Source organism: Hyla sarda, chromosome 2 (assembly GCF_029499605.1).
Source record: "Hyla sarda isolate aHylSar1 chromosome 2, aHylSar1.hap1, whole genome shotgun sequence".
Taxonomy (NCBI): Eukaryota; Metazoa; Chordata; class Amphibia; order Anura; family Hylidae; genus Hyla; species Hyla sarda.
Window position 1 is genome coordinate 513450894 of NC_079190.1, and position 25647 is coordinate 513476540.

Below are 25647 nucleotides of genomic sequence, written 5' to 3' on the forward strand. Positions count from 1 at the left end.
AGGGGTCCGGGGGGTGACTGCAGGGTAATGAGGGGTCCGGGGGGGGGGTGACTGGAGTGTGATGAGGGGTCCGGGGGGTGACTGGAGTGTGATGAGGGGCCCGGGGGGTGACTGGAGTGTGATGAGGGGTCCGGGGGGTGACTGCAGGGTAATGAGGGGTCCGGGTGTGACTGAAGGTTGACGAGGGGTTTGGGGGTGACTGAAGGTTGACGAGGGGTTTGGGGGTGACTGAAGGTTGACGAAGGGTTTGGGGGTGACTGGAGGTTGACGAGGGGTCGGGGGGGGGGGACTGGAGGGTGAGTAGGGGTCCAGGGGGGGGGGTGACGAAGGGTTTGGGCGTGACTGGAGGCTTATGAGGGGTCCGGGGGGGGGGGGGGGTGACTGGAGTGTGATGAGGGGTCCAGGGGGTGACTGGAGTGTGATGAGGGGTCCGGGGGGTGACTGCAGGGTAATGAGGGGTCCGGGGGGGGGGGGGGGGGGGTGACTGGAGTGTGATGAGGGGTCTGGAGTGTGATGAGGGGTCCGGGGGGTGACTGGAGTGTGATGAGGGGTCCGGGGGGTGACTGCAGGGTAATGAGGGGTCCGGGGGGGGGGGGGGGGGTGACTGGAGTGTGATGAGGGGTCCGGGGGGGGGGTGACTGGAGTGTGATGAGGGGTCCGGGGGGTGACTGGAGTGTGATGAGGGGTCCGGGGGGTGACTGGAGGGTAATGAGGGGCCTGGGGGGTGGGTGGGGGGGGGACTGGAGTGTGATGAGGGGTCCGTGGGGTGACTGCAGGGTAATGAGGGGTCCGGGTGTGACTGAAGGTTGACGAGGGGTCCGGGGGTGACTGAAGGTTGACGAGGGGTCCGGGGGTGACTGAAGGTTGACGAAGGGTTTGGGGGGTGTCTGGAGGTTGACGAGGGGTCCGGGGGGGGGACTGGAGGGTGAGTAGGGGTCCAGGGGGGGGGTGACGAAGGGTTTGGGCGTGACTGGAGGCTTATGAGGGGTCCGGGGGGGGGGTGACTGGAGTGTGATGAGGGGTCCGGGGGGGGGGGGGTGACTGGAGTGTGATGAGGGGTCCGGGGGGGTGACTGGAGTGTGATGAGGGGTCCGGGGGGTGACTGAAGGTTGACGAGGGGTCCGGGGGTGACTGAAGGTTGACGAAGGGTTTGGGGGTGACTGGAGGTTGACGAGGGGTCCGGGGGGGGGGGGGACTGGAGGGTGAGTAGGGGTCCAGGGGGGGGGGTGACGAAGGGTTTGGGCGTGACTGGAGGTTGATGAGGAGTCTGAGGGTGACTGGAGGGTGAGGATGGGTCCGGGATTGGGGGCACTGGAAGGGGAAGAGAAGTCCAGGGGTCACTGAGGGGTGCGGAATTAGGGGGTCACTGGAGGATAATGCGGAGCCCGGTGGTCACTGGAGGGTGATGAGGGGTTTGGGGTCTGGGGGGGGGTCACTGAAGGAGGATGGGCCCTGTAGGGGGGATTCAGTGGTCTATGCAGATCCTCACTGTCCCCCTCTTCTCCGCAGATGTCTGTACGATACCCTCGCCCTTTTAGCGGGCGTTCTGGTGTAAAGAAATCAGGGAGCAGTAAGAAGAAGACACAAGTGCGGCAGAGCTGGGATGTGAGTATCATCACCACTGGATGGCGCCATATTGGGGATTGTGGTTGTAGGGGCTCATCCCCCGCTGAGGGTCTTACCGATTCTGTCTCTTGCTTTTTAGAGCTCGATACAGGATCTGGGCGTTCATCGTGCGACCCCTGAGGAGGTGGTGAGTGGTCATGTGACAGTGGTGAGGGTCTTTGCTGGGTGCATGATGCTGCTTGTTTATAGATCTTTGCTTGGTGTCAGTGAATGGAACATTCCAGGAGCTTCCATGTGATTCTGGGGTCCTGATGCAGAGGGGTCTTTCTGTTTTGGAGCAGACGTTCATGTTCCTGGATATTTTGTAGGCGCATCGTCATGAGATCCACAAGTCCAAAAATCACAGCCTGGCACAATGGGAACTAAAGAAGAAATCTCTGAAGAAAGAATGGACAAGAAGCAATGGGGGGCACCCCGGACCCTCTACAGGAGCGACGCTTGGCCCTAATGATGGAGGTGAATAGAGACAACTACATGAGGGATGTTATATGGAGCTAGTGCCTATACAGCTCCGGAGCATACAGGATATAACTCAGGATCAGTACAGGATAAATAATTTAATGTATGTACACAGTGATCTCACCAGCAGAATAGTGAGTGCAGCTCTGGGGTATAATACAGGATATAACTCAGGATCAGTGCAGGATAAGTAATGTAATGTATGTACACAGTGACCTCACCAGCAGAATAGAGAGTACAGCTCTGGAGTATAATACAGGATATAACTCAGGATCAGTACAGGATAAGTCATGTATGTATACAGTGACCTCACCAGCAGAATAGTTAGTACAGCTCTGGAGTATAATACAGGATATAACTCAGGATCAGTACAGGATAAATAATTTAATGTATGTACACAGTGACCTCACCAGCAGAATAGTGAGTACAGCTCTGGGGTATAATACAGGATATAACTCAGGATCAGTGCAGGATAAGTAATGTAATGTATGTACACAGTGACCTCACCAGCAGAATAGAGAGTACAGCTCTGGAGTATAATACAGGATATAACTCAGGATCAGTACAGGATAAGTCATGTATGTATACAGTGACCTCACCAGCAGAATAGTTAGTACAGCTCTGGAGTATAATACAGGATATAACTCAGGATCAGTACAGGATAAATAATTTAATGTATGTACACAGTGACCTCACCAGCAGAATAGTGAGTACAGCTCTGGGGTATAATACAGGATATAACTCAGGATCAGTACAGGATAAATAATTTAATGTATGTACACAGTGACCTCACCAGCAGAATAGTGAGTACAGCTCTGGGGTATAATACAGGATATAACTCAGGATCAGTACAGGATAAGTAATGTAATGTATGTATACAGTGACCTCACCAGCAGAATAGTTAGTACAGCTCTGGAGTATAATACAGGATATAACTCAGGATCAGTACAGGATAAGTAATGTATGTATACAGTGACCTCACCAGCAGAATAGTTAGTACAGCTCTGGAGTATAATACAGGATATAACTCAGGATCAGTACAGGATAAGTAATATAATGTATGTACACAGTGACCTCACCAGCAGAATAGTGAGTACAGCTCTGGAGTATAATACAGGATATAAATCTAGATTTTCCTAGCTTGTGATGGAAAATATTAGTTATATGAAGACAGGAGGCGAGTATCTTATGCATTATTCTTTCTTTAATAATGCCCATAGCAGAACAATTCAGTAATCAATTCAATGTAAAAGAAAAAACTACAACTCCCAGCAGTCCCAGGACCACAGCAGCCACTCCTAGACTGTAGCCCCTATATAAGGACTGCCCACATATAGATCCTCCTCTTTCTTCATGCAAATCAGAGCCGCACAGGGAACTCCAGCCAGACGTCCACACCGCTCCTCGAATCTTCTGCCGGCCGGCCCGGAACTCAGGAAAAACAAGGCCAAACGAAGGCCTAACTTCGTCCCAACGGGGACCGTAGGGAACCCAAGCAGTGCGTAACCAACAGGTTATCCGTAGTCAGGAAAACAGCCAATGTATTCAGTATCCTGAAAAGAGAAACAAAAATCATAACAGGGTGGGTAGGGAGGGAAGATACTCGCCTCCTGTCTTCATATAACTAATATTTTCTGTCACAAGCTAGGAAAATCTCGATTTATATATCAGACAGGAGGCTCATATCTTATGCAAGTTCAAAGCTAACAAGTAGCGAGACAGAACAAAACCAGATATAGCATTATAAAACCGACATGGAAACATGGCCCTCCGGCCTGAAATAGAACCGGCGAAAGGTGGTCTCTGAAGATCAATCAGCAGCCATGAGCAAGTCCGAAAGGGAGCCCCCTGCTGCGACTATTTTAGTAGCCATAGCACCCCTAGAAGAATGAGCTCCAAACAGGGAGACGTCTATGCCTGCCATATCCATGGCAGAACGCACCCATCGCGCCAGAGTAGCGGAAGTCACCGGATGATGAGGTCTGACGTAAGAGATAAGAAGCTGAGAGAAATCCGGAGAACGCAGCTCTGCAGTCTGCGATTCGTACACCTGCAGGCAGCGAACCACGCAAAGTCGAGGATGCGCGGGAAAAAACGGGTAAAAAAACTAGTGGATACTCGTCTTGGTCCGTCGGACCACCGAAAACTTGACCCCTTGAGGCGAAAATTGTCGCCTAGAGATGTCCAAAGCCTTCACATCCGAGACGCGTTTGATAGACACCAAACATAAAATGACAGTCAGTTTATATGACAACAATTTCAGGGAAAGATCGTCATTGTCCTCCCACGAGGCGAACATATCAAGCAACCTGGAGACATCCCAGGTCGACTAATATCTAGGCCGAGGGGGACGCTTGAACTTAATGCCGCGCAAAAGCCTACATACCAGCGGGTGTTTGCCCACCGGCAAAGAGTCCACTGGGCAATGGTAAGCCGCGATAGCCGATCGGTATATGTTGATGGAACTATAAGATTTTCCAGATTCAAAAGAATCTGCCAAGTAGTTCATCACTACGGACACAGGTGCATGTACGGGATCAATCTGTCGTTGATCACACCAACGAACCCAGAGCCTCCAGGCTGATCGATAAGCCGATCTAGTCCCGGGGGCCCAGGCCAGGGTGAGGAGATCCCTAGCTCATCTTGAAAGGTCGTGATCCGCATCTGGGACCCCGAAACCAACCACGCTAGGAGAGGTAGGTTGCCCTCCACTACCAGAGGGTGGAGACCCCCGGTCGGGTTGGAGAGGAGCTGTGGAAATTGGGGTAGAAGTCTGGGATAATCCACTGCCATCCCCAGAAGGAGAGGAAACCACGGTTGTGTCGGCCACCAAGGAGTGATCAGCACAATCGTCGCCTTCTGGTTCATCATATGTAGGAGAACCCTGGAGATCAACTGGAATGGGGGAAACGCATAATGCGTTCCCTTGGGCCAGATGAGACGGAAAGCGTCGACTGCCGACGCCTCCGGGTCCGGCCTCCAGCTGAAAAAGCGAGGTAGCTGGTGGTTGAGGCGAGAAGCGAAAAGATCCGTGCATAATGGACCCCAAAGCTGCCTCAACCGTAGGAAAACGGACCGATCCAGCCACCAGTCGCTGGAATCTAGTAAATAGCGAGAATTCCAGTCGGCCACCGTGTTGGAGACCCCCGGAATGTACTCCGCTACCGGGATAATGTTGCGATCTAGGCAGAAATGCCAGAAGTCCTTGGCAAGATCCGCTAGGATCCTGGACCTGGTGCCCCCTAGGCGGTTGACGTACTGGACCTCCGCCACGTTGTCCATGCGTAACAATACTCAACAATTGGAAGCCTGTGGCATGAAGCTCTTGACGGCAAAAAATGCCGCCAGAAGCTCCAAGGCATTGATGTGCAGATCGACCTCCATGGCGGACCAAGTCCCTCCTGTGGAAGCCTCCCCGCACCGAGCACCCCAGCCGAGACGGCTCGCGTCCGACTCTATGATGATGTCCGGACAGGAGTTGAATATGGTTTTGCCGTTCCACTCGACGGCATGACGAAGCCACCATTGCAACTCCTCGATGGCTGCCGGACAAAGGGGAACCTCGTCCGCATATCTGAGGCCCTGGCGCAGATGCATGATCTTGAGTCTCTGAAGGGCCCTGTAGTGCAAAGGGGCCGGGAAGATAGCTTGGATAGAGGCCGCTAGAAGCCCCACCAAACGTGCTAGTATCCTTAAGGATAAGCACCCTCTGCGCAAGACTGCCCTGATCTCTTTGGGGAGGCGGAGAACAGCCTGGTTGGTGTCCACCAAGAAGCCAAGAAACTCCATCTCCTGCATTGGGACCAAAACCGACTTTTCTCGGTTGACTATGAATCCCAGACCCTGCAGCAACGATACCGTCCATGACATGTGGAGGGAGGCCTGAGCTTTGGAGCGGGCCATGATGAGGAGGTTGTCTAGATAAATGATCAGACTTACCCCTCTGCTCCTCAAAGATGCCACCACCAGTTTCATCAGTTTGTTGAAACACCACGGGGCTGATGAAAGGCCGAACGGAAGGCAAGTAAACTGCCACATGCGGTCTTTCCAGAGGATGCGAAGAAAATGTTGCGAATCTTGGTGGATAGGGACGGTGAGGTAGGCGTCCTTCAAATCCACCTTCACTAGCCAGTCGCCTGGTTGCAACAGATCGCAAAGGGAGTGAATTCCCTCCATCTTGAAATGGCGATACGTGACATGTTGGTTTAGTTCCCGAAGGTTTATGACCGGACGGTAACCGCCCCCTTTTTTCTTCACTAGGAAAAGGTTGCTTAAGAATCCTAGGGAAGATGGGTCGATCTCCCGGATCACCTTTTTGGATCGGAGATCTTGGATCTCGTTGTCTATGAGAACCACGTTTTGTTGTGAAAATCGGATAGGGATTGGTCGCACACCCAGAACCGGTAAGGATTGGAGTTCTATGTGAAATCCCGCTACTGTCTGAAGAATCCACGCATCTGCCGTAATCGCAGACCAGGCGTGGGAAAAATACATCAGGCGCCCCCCCCCACAGGAATGTGAGCATGTGGAATACCAGGTGCACTTACCGGTAGGAGGACGGGAACGGGGATATCCACATCCGCCGTGTCCGCGCCAGGGTTGGCCTCTGGGAGGGAAGAATGGCGACGGTTGTGCCATTGGGACGGTGTAGGACGGAGGAGCCTGAGGGTACTGGTATTGGGCAGAGGGTCTGCCCTGTGGCCTATAGGAGTGGGTGCGGCCGGCAGATCGGCCTCTACCTCTGCCGGCCCCGGGGAAAAGTCTTACTGGTCCCCGATTTCTTTAATGAAGTCTGAGCTTTATCCAAACTTGTAAACAGGCCGACAAACCTGTTAATGTCTTTCATCAGGTTGTCCCCAAAAAGCATCCCTGCTGCTGCAGGCCCAGACTCGGTCTCAGCCAGGTGGGACAGTTGCGGGTCGAGGCGCATAAGAATCGACCTACGCCGCTCAATCGAGCAGGTGGTGTTGGCAGTACCTGCTAGACATATGGCCCTCTGGGCCCACCCACGGAGTTGACGGGTATCAATGGGTTGATCCGTCGTTGCGGCCTGCTCAGACAGGTTGAATATCTTAGTGAGAGGGCCCATTAAGTCCAAAATATGCTCTTGAATGGTTTTAAAAGAGCGTTCTATTCCCTTCTTAGGGAATTTACCCGATTTCATCAGATATTTTGTCAAGATGGGGTCTACCTCGGGGGTTGCCACCACTTTATTGGGAATAAAGGGTCTAGGACACTCAGCCCTCAGCTTGTTACGGCTGGTCCTGTCCAGGGATTTACGAGCCAAAAGCTCCACATACTGGGCCACGTGGGGAAGCGGGGACCATTCACCCGATCTTGGATGAGAAATTGAATCCGGATGAAAAAGGGGTTCACCTAGGGAGTCTAGGATCACAGTGCCCTGTGTAGCAGGGTTGGCGTCGGTGTCAAACGCCGTATCCCCAGCATCCTCGATAGTAGTAGGAGTGGATTCATAGCCCTCAGACTCGTTGGATGAACCCGACGAATCCTCATCAGAGGAATCTACGTATGAGTCGGGTTTGGTCCGCCTGGCGGATCTGTGCCTCTTCTCTTGTAACTCCCTGAGGCCCAGGGGTCGAGTGGAGTCTGATGGATGCTGGGGTTGGCAGACCGGGGTAGGAGCTGCCTGGAGCACATTGTTGTCTTCCCCTGCCGGGGAGTCAGAGGTCGCCAAGGTATGCTTCCTTTCATGGGAAAGCTTGCCTTTTTTAATTGGCGGTTCTCCGCCCTGAAATGGCGGGATAGACATACCGGATACCGCTTGTTGCGATCCGGAGGGCACCATGGCGGAAGCCAACGCCGCCTGAACAGATTTATTAATTAAATCCTGTATCTGATTGGCGGTCATGAATTGGGCAGAATCTAAAGAAGAACTCTCCCCTCTGAGGGGAACGGATGAAGGTTCCTCAGCCATGGTGAATAACAGGTTAATAGTAAGCCTGTGTAGAATTAAACTGAATATAGGTGTATAGGGATAAATAATGCTCAGGGGAAGGAATAAATTCCTGTCCTAAACCAAAAAAGGGCAAAGATCTACCTACAGCAAATTTGCAGACACAGTTAAATTCAGTAAGGTCAGTTCAGGCTCCGTCCTCCACACCGCTAGCGTTGCACTGACGCAGCGGTGGGAGGCGAGCCCGAGAGTCCCTTCACCCAGGGACGAAGTCTCGCGAGACTACGTCCAGCTGGGCTCCGATTGGAGGGCGCAGGAGTGCCTTCCAGTGACGAGAGCAGAACCCCGCCCCTATCCGAGTGAAGGCCGTGAATGAAGACGTGGCCGCCACCCCGGAGGATCCGCCCCTTTCCCGCGCACGTGAAAACGCGAAGAAGAAGGAGGAGGAGAAGACTGAGGCGCAGGTAAAATGGCGCCGGAAAGAGGAAGGGGGGGGGGGGGTGAATAAGGGCAGGAGGATCGGAGAGAAGGGGAAAGAGAGAAAGAATAGAGGAGCGGTAAACCGGCGCAAGGGGAACTAGCACCGGAGAAGCCGCTGTCCGACAATCAATAAATGTTTACAATATGCGAAGGGGAGAAGATAATCGCTCCCACAACACCAGAAACCTCTATAAATCTAATATATTAGAAGTAAAGGAAAAACAATGAAGTCACAGAAGTACTTAGCTTGTATGCTCTGCCATGAGCAGAAAGAAAGAGGAGGATCTATATGTGGGCAGTCCTTATATAGGGGCTACAGGCGAGGAGTGGCTGCTGTGGTCCTGGGACTGCTGGGAGTTGTAGTTTTTTCTTTTACATTGAATTGATTACTGAATTGTTCTGCTATGGGCATTATTAAAGAAAGAATAATGCATAAGATACTCGCCTCCTGTCTGATATATAACTCAGGATCAGTACAGGATAAGTAATGTAATGTATATACACAGTGATCTCACCAGCAGAATAGTGAGTGCAGCTCTGGAGTATAATACAGGATATAACTCAGGATCAGTACAGGATAAGTAATGTATGTACACAGTGACCTCACCAGCAGAATAGTGAGTGCAGCTCTGGAGTATAATACAGGATATAACTCAGGATCAGTACAGGATAAGTAATGTATGTACACAGTGACCCCACCAGCAGAATAGTGAGTACAGCTCTGGAGTATAATACAGGATATAACTCAGGATCAGTACAGGATAAGTAATGTAATGTATGTACACAGTGACCTCACCAGCAGAATAGTGAGTGCAGCTCTGGAGTATAATACAGGATATAACTCAGGATCAGTACAGGATAAGTAATGTAATGTATGTGCACAGTGACCTCACCAGCAGAATAGTGAGTGCAGCTCTGGAGTATAATACAGGATATAACTCAGGATCAGTACAGGATAAGTAATGTAATGTATGTGCACAGTGACCTCACCAGCAGAATAGTGAGTACAGCTCTAGAGTATAATACAGGATATAACTCAGGATCAGTACAGGATAAGTAATGTAATGTATGTACACAGTGACCTCACCAGCAGAATAGTAAGTACAGCTCTGGAGTATAATACAGGATATAACTCAGGATCAGTACAGGATAAGTAATGTAATGTATGTACACAGTGACCTCACCAGCAGAATAGTGAGTACAGCTCTGGAGTATAATACAGTTTTCCTGTATACTGATGTTGTCTTCTCCATTTACAGCTTCCCCTATATGTGGAGGTGGGGTGAAGTCTAGTAATTCTTCTATATATTATGGAATTGTATATGACTGTCCGTGTTTCCCCCTTAGATCCTCTCTGATCAGTACCAGATGAAGGACGTCCTGGAGCGCTCAGACAGGACTATGGCTGTGGTGAAGGATCTCTTTGGGGACGCTCCTCGCAGACACACAGGTACCAGTCATTGTATGTATAAAGTGCCGCTCACATTTTCCAGTGTTGCCTCAACAAACGGTTGTAATCGGTTCCAGGCGGACCATCGTTTGTTGAAACCATTGTATGTTGCTTGATTTGTACCATGGATGCTCAGTAATACTCACATGTCCCCACCGCTCCGGCCAGTCATTTCGCTGCTCCTCTGCTGCTGGTGCCCTGTATCGCCCGTCATTATGCGCAGAGCGAGTTTGCTCTGTGCAGTAATGAAAGCGGGGGCTGCAGTCGAGATCCCGGGGATCCCCAGCGGTGGGCCCCCCGCGATCTGATATCTTATCCCCTATCCTTTTGGATAGGGGATAAAATGTCATGGGGCAGAGTACCCCTTTAAGCCTAAGTCCGTTTTCACCTTAAGGACTCAAAACAATCTTAGTTTTTGCACTTTCTTTTTTTCCTCCTCATCTTCTAAAAATCATAACGTGTTCAATTTTGCACCTACAGACCCATATAAGGGCTTGTTTGTTGCGTCACTAATTGTACTTTGTAATGACATTACTTATTTTATAACGTAATCTGTGGCAAAACCAAATTTGTGGCGTGAAAAAAAAAAAAGCCATTTCCCTATCGGCTCCATTGGGGGACACAGACCGTGGGTGTATGCTGCTGTCTCTAGGAGGTGTGACACTATGGTAATAAAAAAAAAAAAAAAAAAAAAAAAGTCGGCTTCTCCCAGCAGGATATTCCCGCCTTCAGGCCCTGAGGTAATCAGTTTAAGCTTAGTGTCTGAAGGAGGTGGACATGGTCTGGAATTCTCCAGACCAGGTCTTCTGATTTTTTGTTTTCCTAGTATAAGGATGTGTCTGAATTGGCAGCTCTTTCCTGCCGTTCTCGGTTTCTGGTGATCCATCAGGACAAGGTTGTTTTCCAGCCAGATCCTTCCTTTTTGCCTAAGGTGGTTTCGGCTTTTCATCTCGATGAGGACATCGTCCTCCCGTCTTTTTGTCCTGCTCCCTCTCATCCTAAGGAGTGCTTCCTACACAAGCTGGATGTAGTTCGGGCTGTTCGGTCTTAGTTCTCCATCACTTCTTTGTTTCGTCAGTGTGATTCATTTTTCGTCCTTACGGAAGCTCGTCGTAAGGGACAGTCTGCTTCCAAGGCCACCATTTCTCGGTGGATTCGGTCCGCCATATCCGAGGCCTATCTCTGTAAGGGGAAGATTCCTTCTTTCAGGGTTGTGGCTCATTCTACCCGTTCTGTTGGGGCATCCTGGGCTCTCCAGATTAGAGCCTCGGCCTCGCAGATTTGCAAGGCGGCTACCTGGTCGTCTTTGCACACTTTCTCGAGGTTCTACCGAGTTCATACCTTCGCATCGGCTGATGCTAGTCTGGGTCGTAATGTGTTGCAGGCGGCAGTGGATCGGCCGTCTGCCTGACTGTTTATCTGCCCACCCAAGGGACGGCTTTGGTACGTCCCATGGTCTGTGTCCCCCCAATGGAGCTGATAGAGAAAAGGAGATTTTTGTTTACTTACCGTAAAATCTCTTTCTCGCAGGATCCATTGGGGGACACAGCTCCCGCCCTTTTTGGGGTTTCCTTTGGTTCTCTGTCAGAGGGTGTGTTCAGTTATGTTTTTTTCTTCTGGTTCTCGGACAGTTTGGGTTTTCTTTGACCTGTTGGTCTTCTCCTATTGCTCTAGAACTTAAACTGATTACCTCAGGGCCTGAAGGCGGATATATCCTGCTGGGAGGAGACGACTTTTTTTTATTACTATAGTGTCACACCTCCTAGAGACAGCAGCATACACCCACTGTCTGTGTCCCCCAATGGATCCTCCGAGAAAGAGATTTTACGGTAAGTAAACAAAAATCTCCTTTTTGCTAATTTTTAGGGCTTCCGTTTCTACGCAGTGCACTTTTCGGTAAAAATGACGCATTATGTCATATTCTGTAGGTCCATAAGGTTACAGGGATACCCAATTTATGTAGGCTTTATTTATTTTACTACTTTGAAAATTTTTTAACTACATGCACCAAAATTAGTATGTTTAAAATTGTCATCTTCTCACCCCTATAACTTTTTCTGTAGTTTTTATCGGTACCATTTTTGTTTTGATGGGACTTTTTGATCACTTTTTTTATTTAATATTTTTTATGATATATGAAGTGACCAAAAATTCACAATTTTGGACTTTGATATTTTTTATGTGTACGCCATCGACCTTGCGGTTTATCTAACCTTATATTTTAATAGTTCGGACATTTACGCATTCGGCAGTACCACATATGATTTTTTTTTTTTTATTACATACTTTTATTTATAAAATAGGGCAAGGGGGTTATATAAACTTTTATTAGAAGGGCGCTTATTCACATTTATTCTCCTTATTTATTTATTTTTTACGACTTTTTAACTTTTTTATTTTTTATTTTTTTAAGCCCCCTTAGGAGACTATACCATGCAATCTTTTGATTGCATACACTGTTCAATGCTGCGCAGGCATGGAGCAGTAGATCGCCGATCGGGCGACGAGGAGGCAGGTGAGGACCCTCCCATCGTCCAGTAAGCTGATGGGGACATCGCGATTCTGTCGCGATAGTCCCGATCAGCTCCGCTGAGCTGCTGGGATAGGTTTTTTTTCAGTTTAGACGCCTCGATCAAATTTGATCGTGGCGTCTAAAGGTTTAATGCCGGGCATTAGCCGTGCGTCCTGGCTGCCCATAGCAACTGGGACACAGTGAGTTTTTACCGCTTCTCCGCTCGTGAGAATCCCATCAGCGGGATCAGAGCGTTCGGGTACGCCCTGAGTCCTTAAGGACTTGGGAATGGGGCGTACCCGTACCCCCTGTGTCCTTAACTGGTTAAACGGCTATCCAGTGGCAGCTGAAGCAGTCAGCGCTGCCGGATAGCCGTTTTTGCGATGGCCCCCGACACACAGAAGCATCGTATGTTGAAATGATCGTATTTCGGGGGAACACTGTACAACTTTTTTCTCCTGGGCAGCGGACAGCCGAGCCCCTTATACTCTCATCTTCGATGTACATTTGTTTCTTTATTTCCAGGTTTCCCACATGTGACCATGGCTCCATCCTGTGACTTGGAAACTTCACGTGGCCCTATAGCCCAGAAGAAGGACCCCCCTACCCGCCTGTCTATCCTGAGTGAAAGCGTTATGGACTCACAGGTAACATGCACAGGGTAGCAGAAGGCTGTAATATGGGGTAATAAGGGAATTAACATCAGCACAGAGTAATATTAGGCTAGAATTTCTAATGGTTTTGACCTCTTGTGATTTTAGGCTCTGAATGAAGTGGAGGAGACTCAGGACAGTGATAATGATGACGATGATGATGATGATGTAGATGTCTCCATCAGTTTTCAGCCGGGCCTCCGCACAGACAGGTGAGCCAGCACTACACCTCCTATTATTTCATTTGTGCCAGGCAAGATAAAGCTCCATGAAGGCGCTCAGCACTATGAATGTTCAGCGTGGCGTGTATATATTATATATAAATAAATAATATATGTGATTCTAGCCTGTCAGTATTCACCATCTCCTCTGGTGAGATGTAGTTTGTAAACAGAAACTGTAAGAAAAATTCTCAGGTAGAAAGAAACTACAAGTCCCACAATGCAGCGGAATGTGGTGAAACTTGGCTCGATGGTTGAGGGGTGGTTCTCATCAATTCTTAAAGGGGTATTCCGGCTTTATACATCTTATCCCCTATCCAAAGGATAGGGGATAAGATGTATGATCGGAGAGGTCCCTCCCGCTGGGGACACCCGCAATCTCGTTGAAGCCCCCGGCATTCTGTACCGGGCGCTATGCCCCCTACTGACATCAAGCCATGGCCCCTCCATTCATGTCTATGGGAGGGGGCGTGACGTCCGTTACGCCCCCTCCCATAGACAAGAATGGAGGGGCCATGGCTTGATGTCAGTAGGGGGCATGGTTGTGACGTCTCTGAGGCAGCGCCCGGCACAGAATGCCAGGGGCTTCACTGAGATCTCGGGGGGGGGGTCCACAGAGGCGGGTCCTCTGCGATCATATCCTTTGGATAGGGGATAAGATGTATAAAGCTGGAATACCCCTTTTAAAAATGGCCATTTAGGATTTAAATGGGCACTGCCATGAACTTTTTTGGTATGTTTTAGTACTTATGTACTATAACATATCTCTAATATACATCAATAATTTTTTTTTGTGTTTTAAAATATTGTATTTTCTATTTGAAATATGGCCACTAGGGGTCTCTCTCCTAATGGCCGGCTGCAGCCTGCTGTGATGTCATAGCTGAATTCGGACCAATGCCGGCCGGGCAATCGGTCCGAATTCATTCAGCCTGCGCTTGCTCCCTGCCTGTCAATCAGACAGGCGGGAGCGAGTGCTCTGAACGCCGGGGCTGCGCGCATTGGCTCACTATCAGTCCGTCCCCGCCCCCGGCAGGGATTTCCGAAGCTAGAGCTGGGTGGGAGGGCAGAGCTAAAGGCAGAGCCAGGGGAGAGAGGAGGTACACACTTCCCTCATCTCCCCTCCCCCCTGCTCTGCCTTCGGGGATGCAGGTCTGCACGGGAAAAAGAACACAGAGCAGGGGAGAGAGGAGGTACACGTCTCCCCCATCTCCTCCCTGAGCTCTGTCTGTGTTCACTGAACGGGATAGGAGGATGAAAAAGTGCAGGGGCTGGGGATTTATAGACTGCAGGGGCTGGGCATTTATAGACTGCAGGGGCTGGGCATTTATAGACTGCAGGGGCTGGGCATTTATAGACTGCAGGGGCTGGGCATTTATAGACTGCTGGGGCTGGGCATTTATAGACTGCTGGGGCTGGGCATTTATAGACTGCTGGGGCTGGGCATGTATAGACTGCAGGGGCTGGGCATGTATAGACTGCTGGGGCTGGGCATGTATAGACTGCTGGGGCTGGGCATGTATAGACTGCTGGGGCTGGGCATGTATAGACTGCTGGGGCTGGGCATGTATAGACTGCTGGGGCTGGGCATGTATAGACTGCTGGGGCTGGGCATGTATAGACTGCTGGGGCTGGGCATGTATAGACTGCTGGGGCTGGGCATGTATAGACTGCTGGGGCTGGGCATGTATAGACTGCTGGGGCTGGGCATGTATAGACTGCTGGGGCTGGGCATGTATAGACTGCAGGGGCTGGGGATGTATAGACTGCAGGGGCTGGGCATTTATAGACTGCAGGGGCTGGGGATGTATAGACTGCAGGGGCTGGGGATGTATAGACTGCAGGGGCTGGGGATGTATAGACTGCAGGGGCTGGGCATTTATAGACTGCAGGGGCTGGGCATTTATAGACTGCAGGGGCTGGGCATGTATAGACTGCAGGGGCTGGGGATGTATAGACTGCAGGGGCTGGGCATGTATAGACTGCAGGGGCTGGGCATGTATAGACTGCAGGGGCTGGGCATGTATAGACTGCAGGGGCTGGGCATGTATAGACTGCTGGGGCTGGGCATGTATAGACTGCTGGGGCTGGGCATGTATAGACTGCTGGGGCTGGGCATGTATAGACTGCAGGGGCTGGGCATGTATAGACTGCAGGGGCTGGGCATGTATAGACTGCAGGGGCTGGGCATTTATAGACTGCTGGGGCTGGGCATTTATAGACTGCTGGGGCTGGGCATTTATAGACTGCAGGGGCTGGTGATGTATAGACTGCAGGGGCTGGGCATTTATAGACTGCAGGGGCTGGGCATTTGTAGACTGCAGGGGCTGGGCATTTGTAGACTGCAGGGGCTGGGGATGTGTAGACTGCAGGGGCTGGGCATTTATAGACTGCAGGGGCTGGGGATGTATAGACTGCAGGGGCTGGGGATGTATAGACTGCAGGGGCTGGGCATTTATAGACTGCAGGGGCTGGGCATTTATAGACTGCAGGGGCTGGGGATGTATAGACTGCAGGGGCTGGGGATGTATAGACTGCAGGGGCTGGGCATTTATAGACTGCAGGGGCTGGGGATGTATAGACTGCAGGGGCTGGGGATGTATAGACTGCAGGGGCTGGGGATGTATAGACTGCAGGGGCTGGGGATGTATAGACTGCAGGGGCTGGGGATGTATAGACTGCAGGGGCTGGGGATGTATAGACTGCAGGGGCTGGGGATGTATAGACTGCAGGGGCTGGGGATGTATAGACTGCAGGGGCTGGGCATTTATAGACTGCTGGGGCTGGGGATGTATAGACTGCAGGGGCTGGGGATGTATAGACTGCAGGGGCTGGGGATGTATAGACTGCAGGGGCTGGGGATGTATAGACTGCAGGGGCTGGGGATGTATAGACTGCTGGGGCTGGGGATGTATAGACTGCTGGGGCTGGGCATGTATAGACTGCTGGGGCTGGGCATGTATAGACTGCAGGGGCTGGGCATGTATAGACTGCAGGGGCTGGGCATGTATAGACTGCAGGGGCTGGGCATGTATAGACTGCAGGGGCTGGGCATGTATAGACTGCAGGGGCTGGGGATGTATAGACTGCAGGGGCTGGGGATGTATAGACTGCAGGGGCTGGGGATGTATAGACTGCAGGGGCTGGGGATGTATAGACTGCAGGGGCTGGGGATGTATAGACTGCAGGGGCTGGGCATGTATAGACTGCAGGGGCTGGGCATTTATAGACTGCAGGGGCTGGGCATGTATAGACTGCTGGGGATGTATAGACTGCAGGGGCTGGGGATGTATAGACTGCAGGGGCTGGGGATGTATAGACTGCAGGGGCTGGGGATGTATAGACTGCAGGGGCTGGGCATGTATAGACTGCAGGGGCTGGGCATGTATAGACTGCAGGGGCTGGGCATGTATAGACTGCAGGGGCTGGGCATGTATAGACTGCAGGGGCTGGGCATTTATAGACTGCAGGGGCTTGGCATTTTATAGACTGCTGGGCATTTATAGACTGCAGGGGCTGGGCATTTATAGACTGCTGGGCATTTATAGACTGCAGGGGCTGGGCATTTATAGACTGCAGGGGCTGGGCATTTATAGACTGCAGGGGCTGGGCATGTATAGACTGCAGGGGCTGGGCATGTATAGACTGCAGGGGCTGGGCATGTATAGACTGCAGGGGCTGGGCATGTATAGACTGCTGGGCATTTATAGACTGCAGGGGCTGGGCATTTATAGACTGCTGGGCATGTATAGACTGCAGGGGCTGGGCATTTATAGACTGCTGGGGATGTATAGACTGCAGGGGCTGGGCATGTATAGACTGCAGGGGCTGGGCATGTATAGACTGCAGGGGCTGGGCATGTATAGACTGCAGGGGCTGGGCATGTATAGACTGCAGGGGCTGGGCATGTATAGACTGCTGGGGCTGGGCATGTATAGACTGCAGGGGCTGGGCATGTATAGACTGCAGGGGCTGGGCATTTATAGACTGCTGGGCATTTATAGACTGCAGGGGCTGGGCATTTATAGACTGCTGGGGATGTATAGACTGCAGGGGCTGGGCATGTATAGACTGCAGGGGCTGGGCATGTATAGACTGCAGGGGCTGGGCATGTATAGACTGCAGGGGCTGGGCATTTATAGACTGCTGGGGCTGGGCATGTATAGACTGCAGGGGCTGGGCATTTATAGACTGCAGGGGCTGGGCATTTATAGACTGCAGGGGCTGGGCATTTATAGACTGCAGGGGCTGGGCATTTATAGACTGCAGGGGCTGGGCATTTATAGACTGCTGGGGATGTATAGACTGCAGGGGCTGGGCATGTATAGACTGCAGGGGCTGGGCATTTATAGACTGCAGGGGCTGGGCATGTATAGACTGCAGGGGCTGGGCATGTATAGACTGCAGGGGCTGGGCATTTATAGACTGCAGGGGCTGGGCATTTATAGACTGCAGGGGCTGGGCATTTATAGACTGCTGGGGCTGGGCATTTATAGACTGCAGGGGCTGGGGAATAAATCTCGGACTGGGGATGATTTCTATGCGTGAAGGGGGGGGGGGACTCCTGAATGACACATGCTGGGAGTTGTAGTCCCTGTTATGTGTGTCACAATGGAGGTCGGATATGCTCCTATATTCCTCCTCCCTGGGTAGCACATGAACTGCTAAACAGGGAGGAGGAGACTCCGGACCAGCCTGCCGTGCTGCTATTGGCCCCTGATCTGTGCGCGCACCCGACAGGAGAGCAGCATAGATGAGGTGAGGGCGGAAGTCGGCAAGAGTGAGCAGCATGAGCGTAGATGTTTAGAAGATAGGAAAGGCAGGGAGGGGGTTAGGGATAGATTAGCAATAGGTAGGGACACAAAACCAAATGATATACATGGTGGGAGCTACTCTATAAGATGCTGGGTGACTGGCAATAACCTCTGCACCCACCTCCTATGATGGGGCTCCCGTTCACGTGCTCTGAGGTGGGGGCTCTTCATATAGGACAGTGTCTTGGTCGGCTGGAGTCGGGCCTGTAGTGAAGATGCTGCAGTTTCTCTGATGTTTGATTTTCTTCCAGGGTTCGCCGGATATTGGATGAAGAGAGTTCTCGTCTCATATCTGAACAGTGGTCCAGGTCCAGTAATAAAGCGCCGAATTTGGAGAACCCCCTCGTAACGCCCAGAGGTGGGGGTCCCCCTCCGGATGGCCAGATTGGTAAGCATATTCACACCCCTTTCTTACAGGCAATGTTCACATTTTCAGCCATTTTTCTATTGCTCAAATGTAAAATGAAGCATCTTTGCAATTTGATTTAAGATCTTACGTTTTGTGCATACAGCTCCTTAGCAGGATCATGTGTCTGTACGGATCCAATCTACAATAGGTGTAGTCTGATCCTGCTCATGTGTTATTCCATGTGCCTTCTCTTCCTGACAGAAAGGAGAGAATCAGACTACACAGGGTTGTATGTAGTCTGTAACCATAGCGACACGTGAGCCTCTATAGATGCTGTAAACACAAAGTGGGAGCAGAAGAGCAGAATTTGCTTCAAGACTCGTGAACTTGCTTAAAGGAGTATTCCAGTGCAACATAACTTATCCCCTATCCAATGGATCGGGGATAAGTTATAGACTGCGGCGGGTCTGAGCGCTGGGGCCCCCGGGATCTCCTGGACGGGGCCACAGCAGTCTGCAGGAAGTGCAGTTTCGTCCCCAGCAGAAAGCCGCGGCAGACACTCCCCCTCCATGTATCTCTATGGGGTACATGGAGGGGGCGTGTTGGCTGCGGGGACGGAACGCCCCCTTTCCAGCATACTGCCGCGGCCCCATCCAGGAGATCCTGGGGGCCCCAGCGCTCGGACCCCCTGCGATCTATAACTTATCCCCTATCCTTCGGATAGGGGTTAAGTTATATTGCACTACAGATCTCTTTTAATTCTTTTTTTAGTTGCATTGGAGAAGTGATATGTTTGATGCAAAGGTTTACATGTCCTTTACTTACTTATTTAAAGTAAATAAGCTGAATTGGTAGCTGAATGGTCCCCACCAGGGTGAACCCCTATGCCCAAGTTGTTCTTGTTCTTTCTGTATCTGTCATGCCCGCCATGTTGTGGGCAGAACCATTAGATCCTGAATACAGCAGCAGTTGCCTCCGGTGTTTTCTCCCTCACCCAGTATTATGTCCATATTTTCTCTTCAGCCTTAAACGCCACTGCCGCTGTGAACAAGGTGAAGACCCGACTTACCCAGGAGGAACAAGAGGAGCCGGAGACCAGTTCTGTCATCGGCCGCGTGTTAAACCCCCAGCCCATAAACCACCGCAGGCTTCAGAGTAAAGGTAGGGGCGACGCTGAACCTTCAGACATAACACAGCGCCCCCTCTGCCCAAACCCAAAACATGCATCACACAGTCAGGCTGAGCTGTATAAGTGGGAGCTGGTGCTGAATAAGTGGGAAATACAACATGTTTATTGGGTCTTTGCTTTTCTAAAGGAAAGAAGAAGGGACCCAAAAGGGACCCAGGGACTGTTTCCAGCAGTCGGAGCGCGGACCCCCCGTCCTCCTCCACCTATGAGCGGTCAGGCTGCAGTCAGTCCAGTCTGGATGTCCTGAACCAGATGATCCAAGAGGTGGAAAGAGAATTGGAGACCTACGAGAGGGAGACCGGCCGGGAAGTTCCCTCCATGCCACAGTCTCAGGGGCTGACCGGATTCACTCTGTCCCTTGTCAGTTCTATAAGGCGCCTGGTGTCCTACCTGAAGGAGGTAAGATGGCCGCATCAATGGGCAGAGCTGGGATCCAGTCTCTGTGGTTATGTTGGGTTTTTGAGATGAAACAGTAACTGGTGTATAACGCTCTAATGGTCGGGGGGGATCTGTCGGTACTGACAATCTGTATAACTAACAGGGTCTTCTTATTCCTCTTCAGAGCGACCGCCAGCAGCGCCAGGAGTCCCTGGAGAGGCAGCGGCTCAAAGACGAGCTCAGTGAACAGCGACTCCTCATAGATGCCCTGACTGCGGAGATTCTCGCTATAAAAGATGGCCGCTCCCTATCCCCGGTAATGTTGTAAAGTCATTGTCTTTTATCTACAGGTATGTGTGGATACTACATAGACGCCACCATCATCATCAGTCTCCATATCTAGGGCATTGGGTGGCCACGGTGTGCCAGGGACATCTTAAAGGGGTTATCCAGGAAAAAACTTTTTTTTATATATCAACTGGCTCCAGAAAGTTAAACAGATTTGTAAATTACTTCTATAAAAAAATCTTAATCCTTTCAATACTTATGAGCTTCTGAAGTTGAGTTTTTCTTTTCTGTCTAACTGCTCTCTGATGACACGTGTCTCGGGAACCGCCCAGTTTCGAAGCAAATCCCCATAGTAAACCTCTTCTACTCTGCAGTTCCTTAGACAAGCAGAGATGTCAGCAGAAAGCACTGTTGTCAGACAGAAAACAACAACTCAACTTCAGCAACTGATAATTATTGGAAGGATTAAGATTTTTTAATAGAAGTCATTTACAAATCTGTTTAACTTTCTGGAACCAGTTGATTGATTATATATATATATATATATATAATATATATATAAAAATTCTTGGAATACCCCTTTAACCAGATAGGATGTGTTATCATTGAGGGGCAGATCCTGAGGACCCCACTGTCCAAGAGTATAAGGGGTTACTGTGCTTAAAGGGTCATGAACTCCGGGTGCTGTAACCTGCATACAGCCTTTGTACTGTGTGCAGATGGTGTGTACAGCAATTTTTTTACCTAATTTTTGCAGGATTTCATGACCCCCCAAAAAAATGCTTTTGATCACAGCCACTGACGGTTGGATAGGTGTGGCGCGCGGTACGCGATAGGAAATCCACATCGCTGGATCTATTGCAGCGTATCAGTGAACCATAATCAATAAACGCTTCTCAGTGTTGTGTAAATAACGCTTCTACGTTCCACAGGCCGATCACCAGTTCCTGTCTGACCAGTCCCAATCTCCTGGAGGGGCTACGACCAATCTTGTCATGGTCAGCCCTGCGCAGATGAACGCCCCAGCCAACTCCAACTCTGATCATGTGTCAGGACCTGGTGAGTTAACTACTGATGTCTACTAGAGGAAACATTAAAAAGCGCCCCCCCCCCCCCCCCCCTAGGATCCTGAATCTGTAGGGGCAGGAGATCTATCACTGTATAAACAATAAGATGAATGTATGTCGTTGCTACCAGGCTTACAAGGTGCAGAAGAGCATGGAGACTCAGCAGCGCCCCACCCTGGTTATGATGCATCCAGCATTACACAGATGTCAACATTCGGGAAGATGACTTCTCCGCTGGATTTTCAGCCCGCCATCATGTTATCTCCCCCCAGGCAGACAACTCGGCCAGATTTCAGGGACCAGTCCTCGTGTAAGTAGTTGGATTTATAGTCAGATATATGGGGGATAAAGAACATTCCATGGACACAATGGAATGCTGCATTTGGCTATTTCCGTGTCTCCCATAGAGAATGAATAGACAGGTGGCACACAGGCGGGAGACTGAAGATCACTAGGGGGCCCCAACAGTCAGATCGGCTAGTTAATCCACAGACTAACTTTAAAGGGGTACTCCAGAGGAAAAACGAAATTTCCCAAATCAACTGGTGACAGAAAGTTATACAGATTTGTAAATTTTGTCTATTTACGCATCTCAATCCTTCCAGTACTTATCAGCTGCTGTATGCTCCACAAAAAGTTGTGTAGTTCTTTCCATCCTGATCACAGTGCTCTCTGCTGCCACCTCTGTCAGTGACAGGAACTGTCCAGAGCAGGAGAGGTTTACTATAGATATTTGCTCCGGCTCTGGACAGTTCCTGACACAGACAGAGGTGTCAGCAGAGAGCACTGTGCTCAGACTTGAAAGAACTACACAACTTCCTGTGGAGCATATACAGCAGCTGATAAGTACTGGGAGTGATAAGATTGTTAAATAGAAGTAATTTACATATCTGTGTAACTTTCTGGAGCCAGTTAATGAAAACAATTTCTGGAGAACTCCTTAAAGGGGTACTCCGCTGCTCAGCGTTTGGAACACACTGTCCCGAACGCTGGAGCTTTAGCCGCAGCTCGTGATGACTTAGCTCCGCCCCCCTCATGGCATCATGCTCCGCCCCCTCAATGCAATTCTATGGGAGGGGGCATGACGGCTGCCACGCCCCCTCCCATAGACTTGCATTGAGGGGCGGGGCATGATGCCACGAGGGGGTGGAGCTATGATGTTACGAGCTCCCGGTTCCGGCGTTTGGAACAGTTTGTTCCTAACGCTGAGCAGTGGAGTACCCCTTTAAAGGAGATATCCAGTGCTGAAAAAATGTATCCCCTATCCTAAGGATAGGGGATAAATTTCAGATCGCGGGGGGTCCGACCGCTGGGCCCCCCCCGCGATCTCCTGTACGGGGCCCCGGCAGCCGCCAGGAAGGGGGCTTGTTGACCACCGCACAAAGCGGCAGCTGACACGTCCCCTCTGCCTTCGACAATCTCCGGCTCTACCATAGTGATGTATTGAGGGGGCGTGTCAGCCGCCGCGTCATGCGGTGGTCGACACCCGCTATCTGACCAGTGAGCCGGGGCCCCGTACAGGAGATGGCGGGGGGCCCCAGTGGTCGGACCCCCCGCGATCTGAAACTTATCCTTAGGATAGGGGATATGTTTTTCAGCACTGGACTACCCCTTTAAGCCACTGTAGATGAGTAGTAATATTTAATTTCTTGCGTACTCTCTTGTAATGATATTTCTCCATTTTGTTGCAGCGCTTCTCAGCAGCCATGACTTATCTTCATCATCTAGTAAGGACGTCCCCGCTCCGGCCCATCGTCCCGATCCGACTGCACAGAGGTGGAAGTTACCGTCTCGCGCTCAGAGTTTGTCTTGTGTCGCTGCTTCTCACCCTTCCTGTCCTCAGGAGGAAATACCTGCTGATCACCCCCATACCGAGGGCCGGGGAACTCACCCCACCATGACTGATGATAATGATATTGTATCTCGGATGGCTGAACTGACCTGTCAGAACAACGCACTGAAGGCTCAGCTGAAGCAGCTCAGTTATAAGACCGGCAGAGCCAGCGACAGTGCGGACACTTCACCGGTGACCGCAGATAATAAGGTAACGTCTATTATAGTCTAATGCAGTGTGTCTTAACCAAGGAGCCTCCAGCTATAGCAAAACTACAACTCCCAGCATGCCCAGACAGCCGAAGGCTGTCTGGGCATGCTGGGTTTTGTAGTTTTGCAACAGCTGGAGGCACAGGGACAAGATATCAAAAGGATAGATAAGGGGTGACAGTATAGAAGATTGTAGTGTGCACTCCAGATTGTGTGCCTTCAGCTGTTGCAACTCCCAGCATGCCCGGACAGCCGAAGTCTTCGGCATACTGAGAGTTGTAGTTTTGCAACAGCTGGAGGCACCCTGGTTTGGAAACACTGGTCTAATGAATGATGCTCTAATTCCCTTGTACTGATCCTGAGCTGCTTTTATGTTTTTTCTCCATTCACATTCAGAGCTGCGTTCACAATTCTTCTTGCTATCAATTATGTTCACACTGCGGAATACCCATACGTGTGCGGAATTCCGCGAGTAAAAATCCGCACAGTGGACGTTAGCATCTGTGTGAATGGGTCTTCCGCGAGACCCGTTCACACTGCGGAATTTCAGCGGCGGACAATTGTTCCCCGCAAAGAAAGAACATGTCCGCAAGCACTGCATAGCCGTCAATGGTGACGGCGCAATGCCGCGCGGTCCTACCGCTGCCGCCGGCTGCCAGGCTGAATCTCCGCTTGCTGAATGCCGCGAGCATCGATTCAGCTACAGTTCTGCAGTGTGAACATACCCTAAATGTACACATGTCACATAAGAACGAGCTTTGTCTCTCTACTCCATATACAGTGATCCCTCAACATACGATGGTAAGTCGTTCCAAATGAATCGTTACTTGAATCCATTGTATGTTGAGGGATCCATGCAATGTAAGTGTGCTGTGCACACCGCTCCTGTTGGATGACGGGACGGCGTGCGTGGCGGCATGAGGATGAAGAAAAAGGGCGACGGCCATGCAGCGGAGCCCGAAGAGGACGGTCCGGAACGTCAGGGAAAGGTGAGTGACACCGGACCACACAGGGCACCTTTAAACGGCTATCCGGAGGCAGATGAAGCAGTCTGCGCTGCCGGATAGCTGTTTATGCGATGGCCCCGACATACAAAAGCGTTGTATGTTGATGCTGCCTTCACCATGTGATGGCCTCTGAGAGTGATCGTACGCTGAAATGATCGTATCTCGGGGCCATCGTAGGTCGGGGGGGGTCACTGTACTTATAATGGAGCAGCAAGACAAAGATCACTGCATTCTCCTGATCAGTATAAATGTCTGCACTTAGACCCAGACTGATCAAAAACTTTTGACATGGTACAGTGTACGTTTAAAGAGTACCTGTCATATATCCTATATACTCAGTACCTCTTGATCATGTAATTTTTATATGTCTTGCACCTATATTTCTCTCACAAATACCTTCTTTCTGTTGCTTACTTGGTTTGTCATTCTGTGCCCTGGCTGGGAGTCCTCATTCTGCAGGACTCCTCTTCCTCCCTTAGTCTGCTGTGCTGTGCTGGGTCTCTTCATCCAATCAATGCAGGCTGCTCTGTAACCCCTTACTCTGTTTTCATGCTTCAGTCTGATAGGACAGGAGTGAGCACAGTGGAGTGCTAGTCCCGCCCTCACTTCTTGGACTTTTTTTTTTCCTACCTGTTTTTCACGTGGGACAAAGATGATGCTCCAGCCAGACAGGATTATGTTCTGGATAGTATGGGGACACCTAGTGGTGATTATTATAAGACATGATTTCTATCAAAATGAAATAACATTTTTCTTATGAAGTATATTAGAAGGCTTAAAGGGGTACTCCACTGGAACCCCAGTCACATTCAGAGCTGCATTCACCAGTCAAAAGGTCGGTGTCAGATTCAAAAACTTTTTTTTTTTTTATCAACTGGTGACAGAAAGTTAAACAGATTTGTAAATTCCTTTTATTAAAAAATGTTAATACTTCCAGGACTTATCAGCATCTTTTATGATCCAGAATTCTTTTATTTTTGAATTTCCTTTCTGTCTGACCACAGTGCTCTCTGCTGACACCTCTGTCCATTTTAAGAACTGTCCAGAGTAGGAGAAAATCCCCATAGAAAACCTCTCCTGCTCTGAACAGTTCCTGACACGGACAGAGGTGTCAGCAGAGAGCACTGTGGTCAGTCAGAAAGGAAATTCAAAAAGAAAATAACTTCCTGTGGATCATAACAGCAGCTAATAAGTATT

The 25647-nt window shown here is 50.4% G+C and overlaps 1 protein-coding gene across 1 annotated transcript in view; it reads left to right on the plus strand.

The window, feature by feature from the left end:
• The window catches only part of SPICE1 (spindle and centriole associated protein 1), a gene marked incomplete at its 3' end in the record, with an annotated part of 32156 nt that overhangs the window by 266 nt on the left and 6243 nt on the right, over positions 1 to 25647 (plus strand). Inside the window, 14 exon segments of the mRNA XM_056559954.1 lie at positions 1510 to 1605; positions 1706 to 1753; positions 1935 to 2033; positions 2035 to 2082; positions 9827 to 9929; positions 12967 to 13088; positions 13203 to 13306; positions 18381 to 18517; positions 19502 to 19639; positions 19795 to 20066; positions 20230 to 20361; positions 21266 to 21392; positions 21531 to 21710; positions 23092 to 23444. Coding sequence (XP_056415929.1) covers positions 1510 to 1605; positions 1706 to 1753; positions 1935 to 2033; positions 2035 to 2082; positions 9827 to 9929; positions 12967 to 13088; positions 13203 to 13306; positions 18381 to 18517; positions 19502 to 19639; positions 19795 to 20066; positions 20230 to 20361; positions 21266 to 21392; positions 21531 to 21710; positions 23092 to 23444 — 1959 coding nt within the window.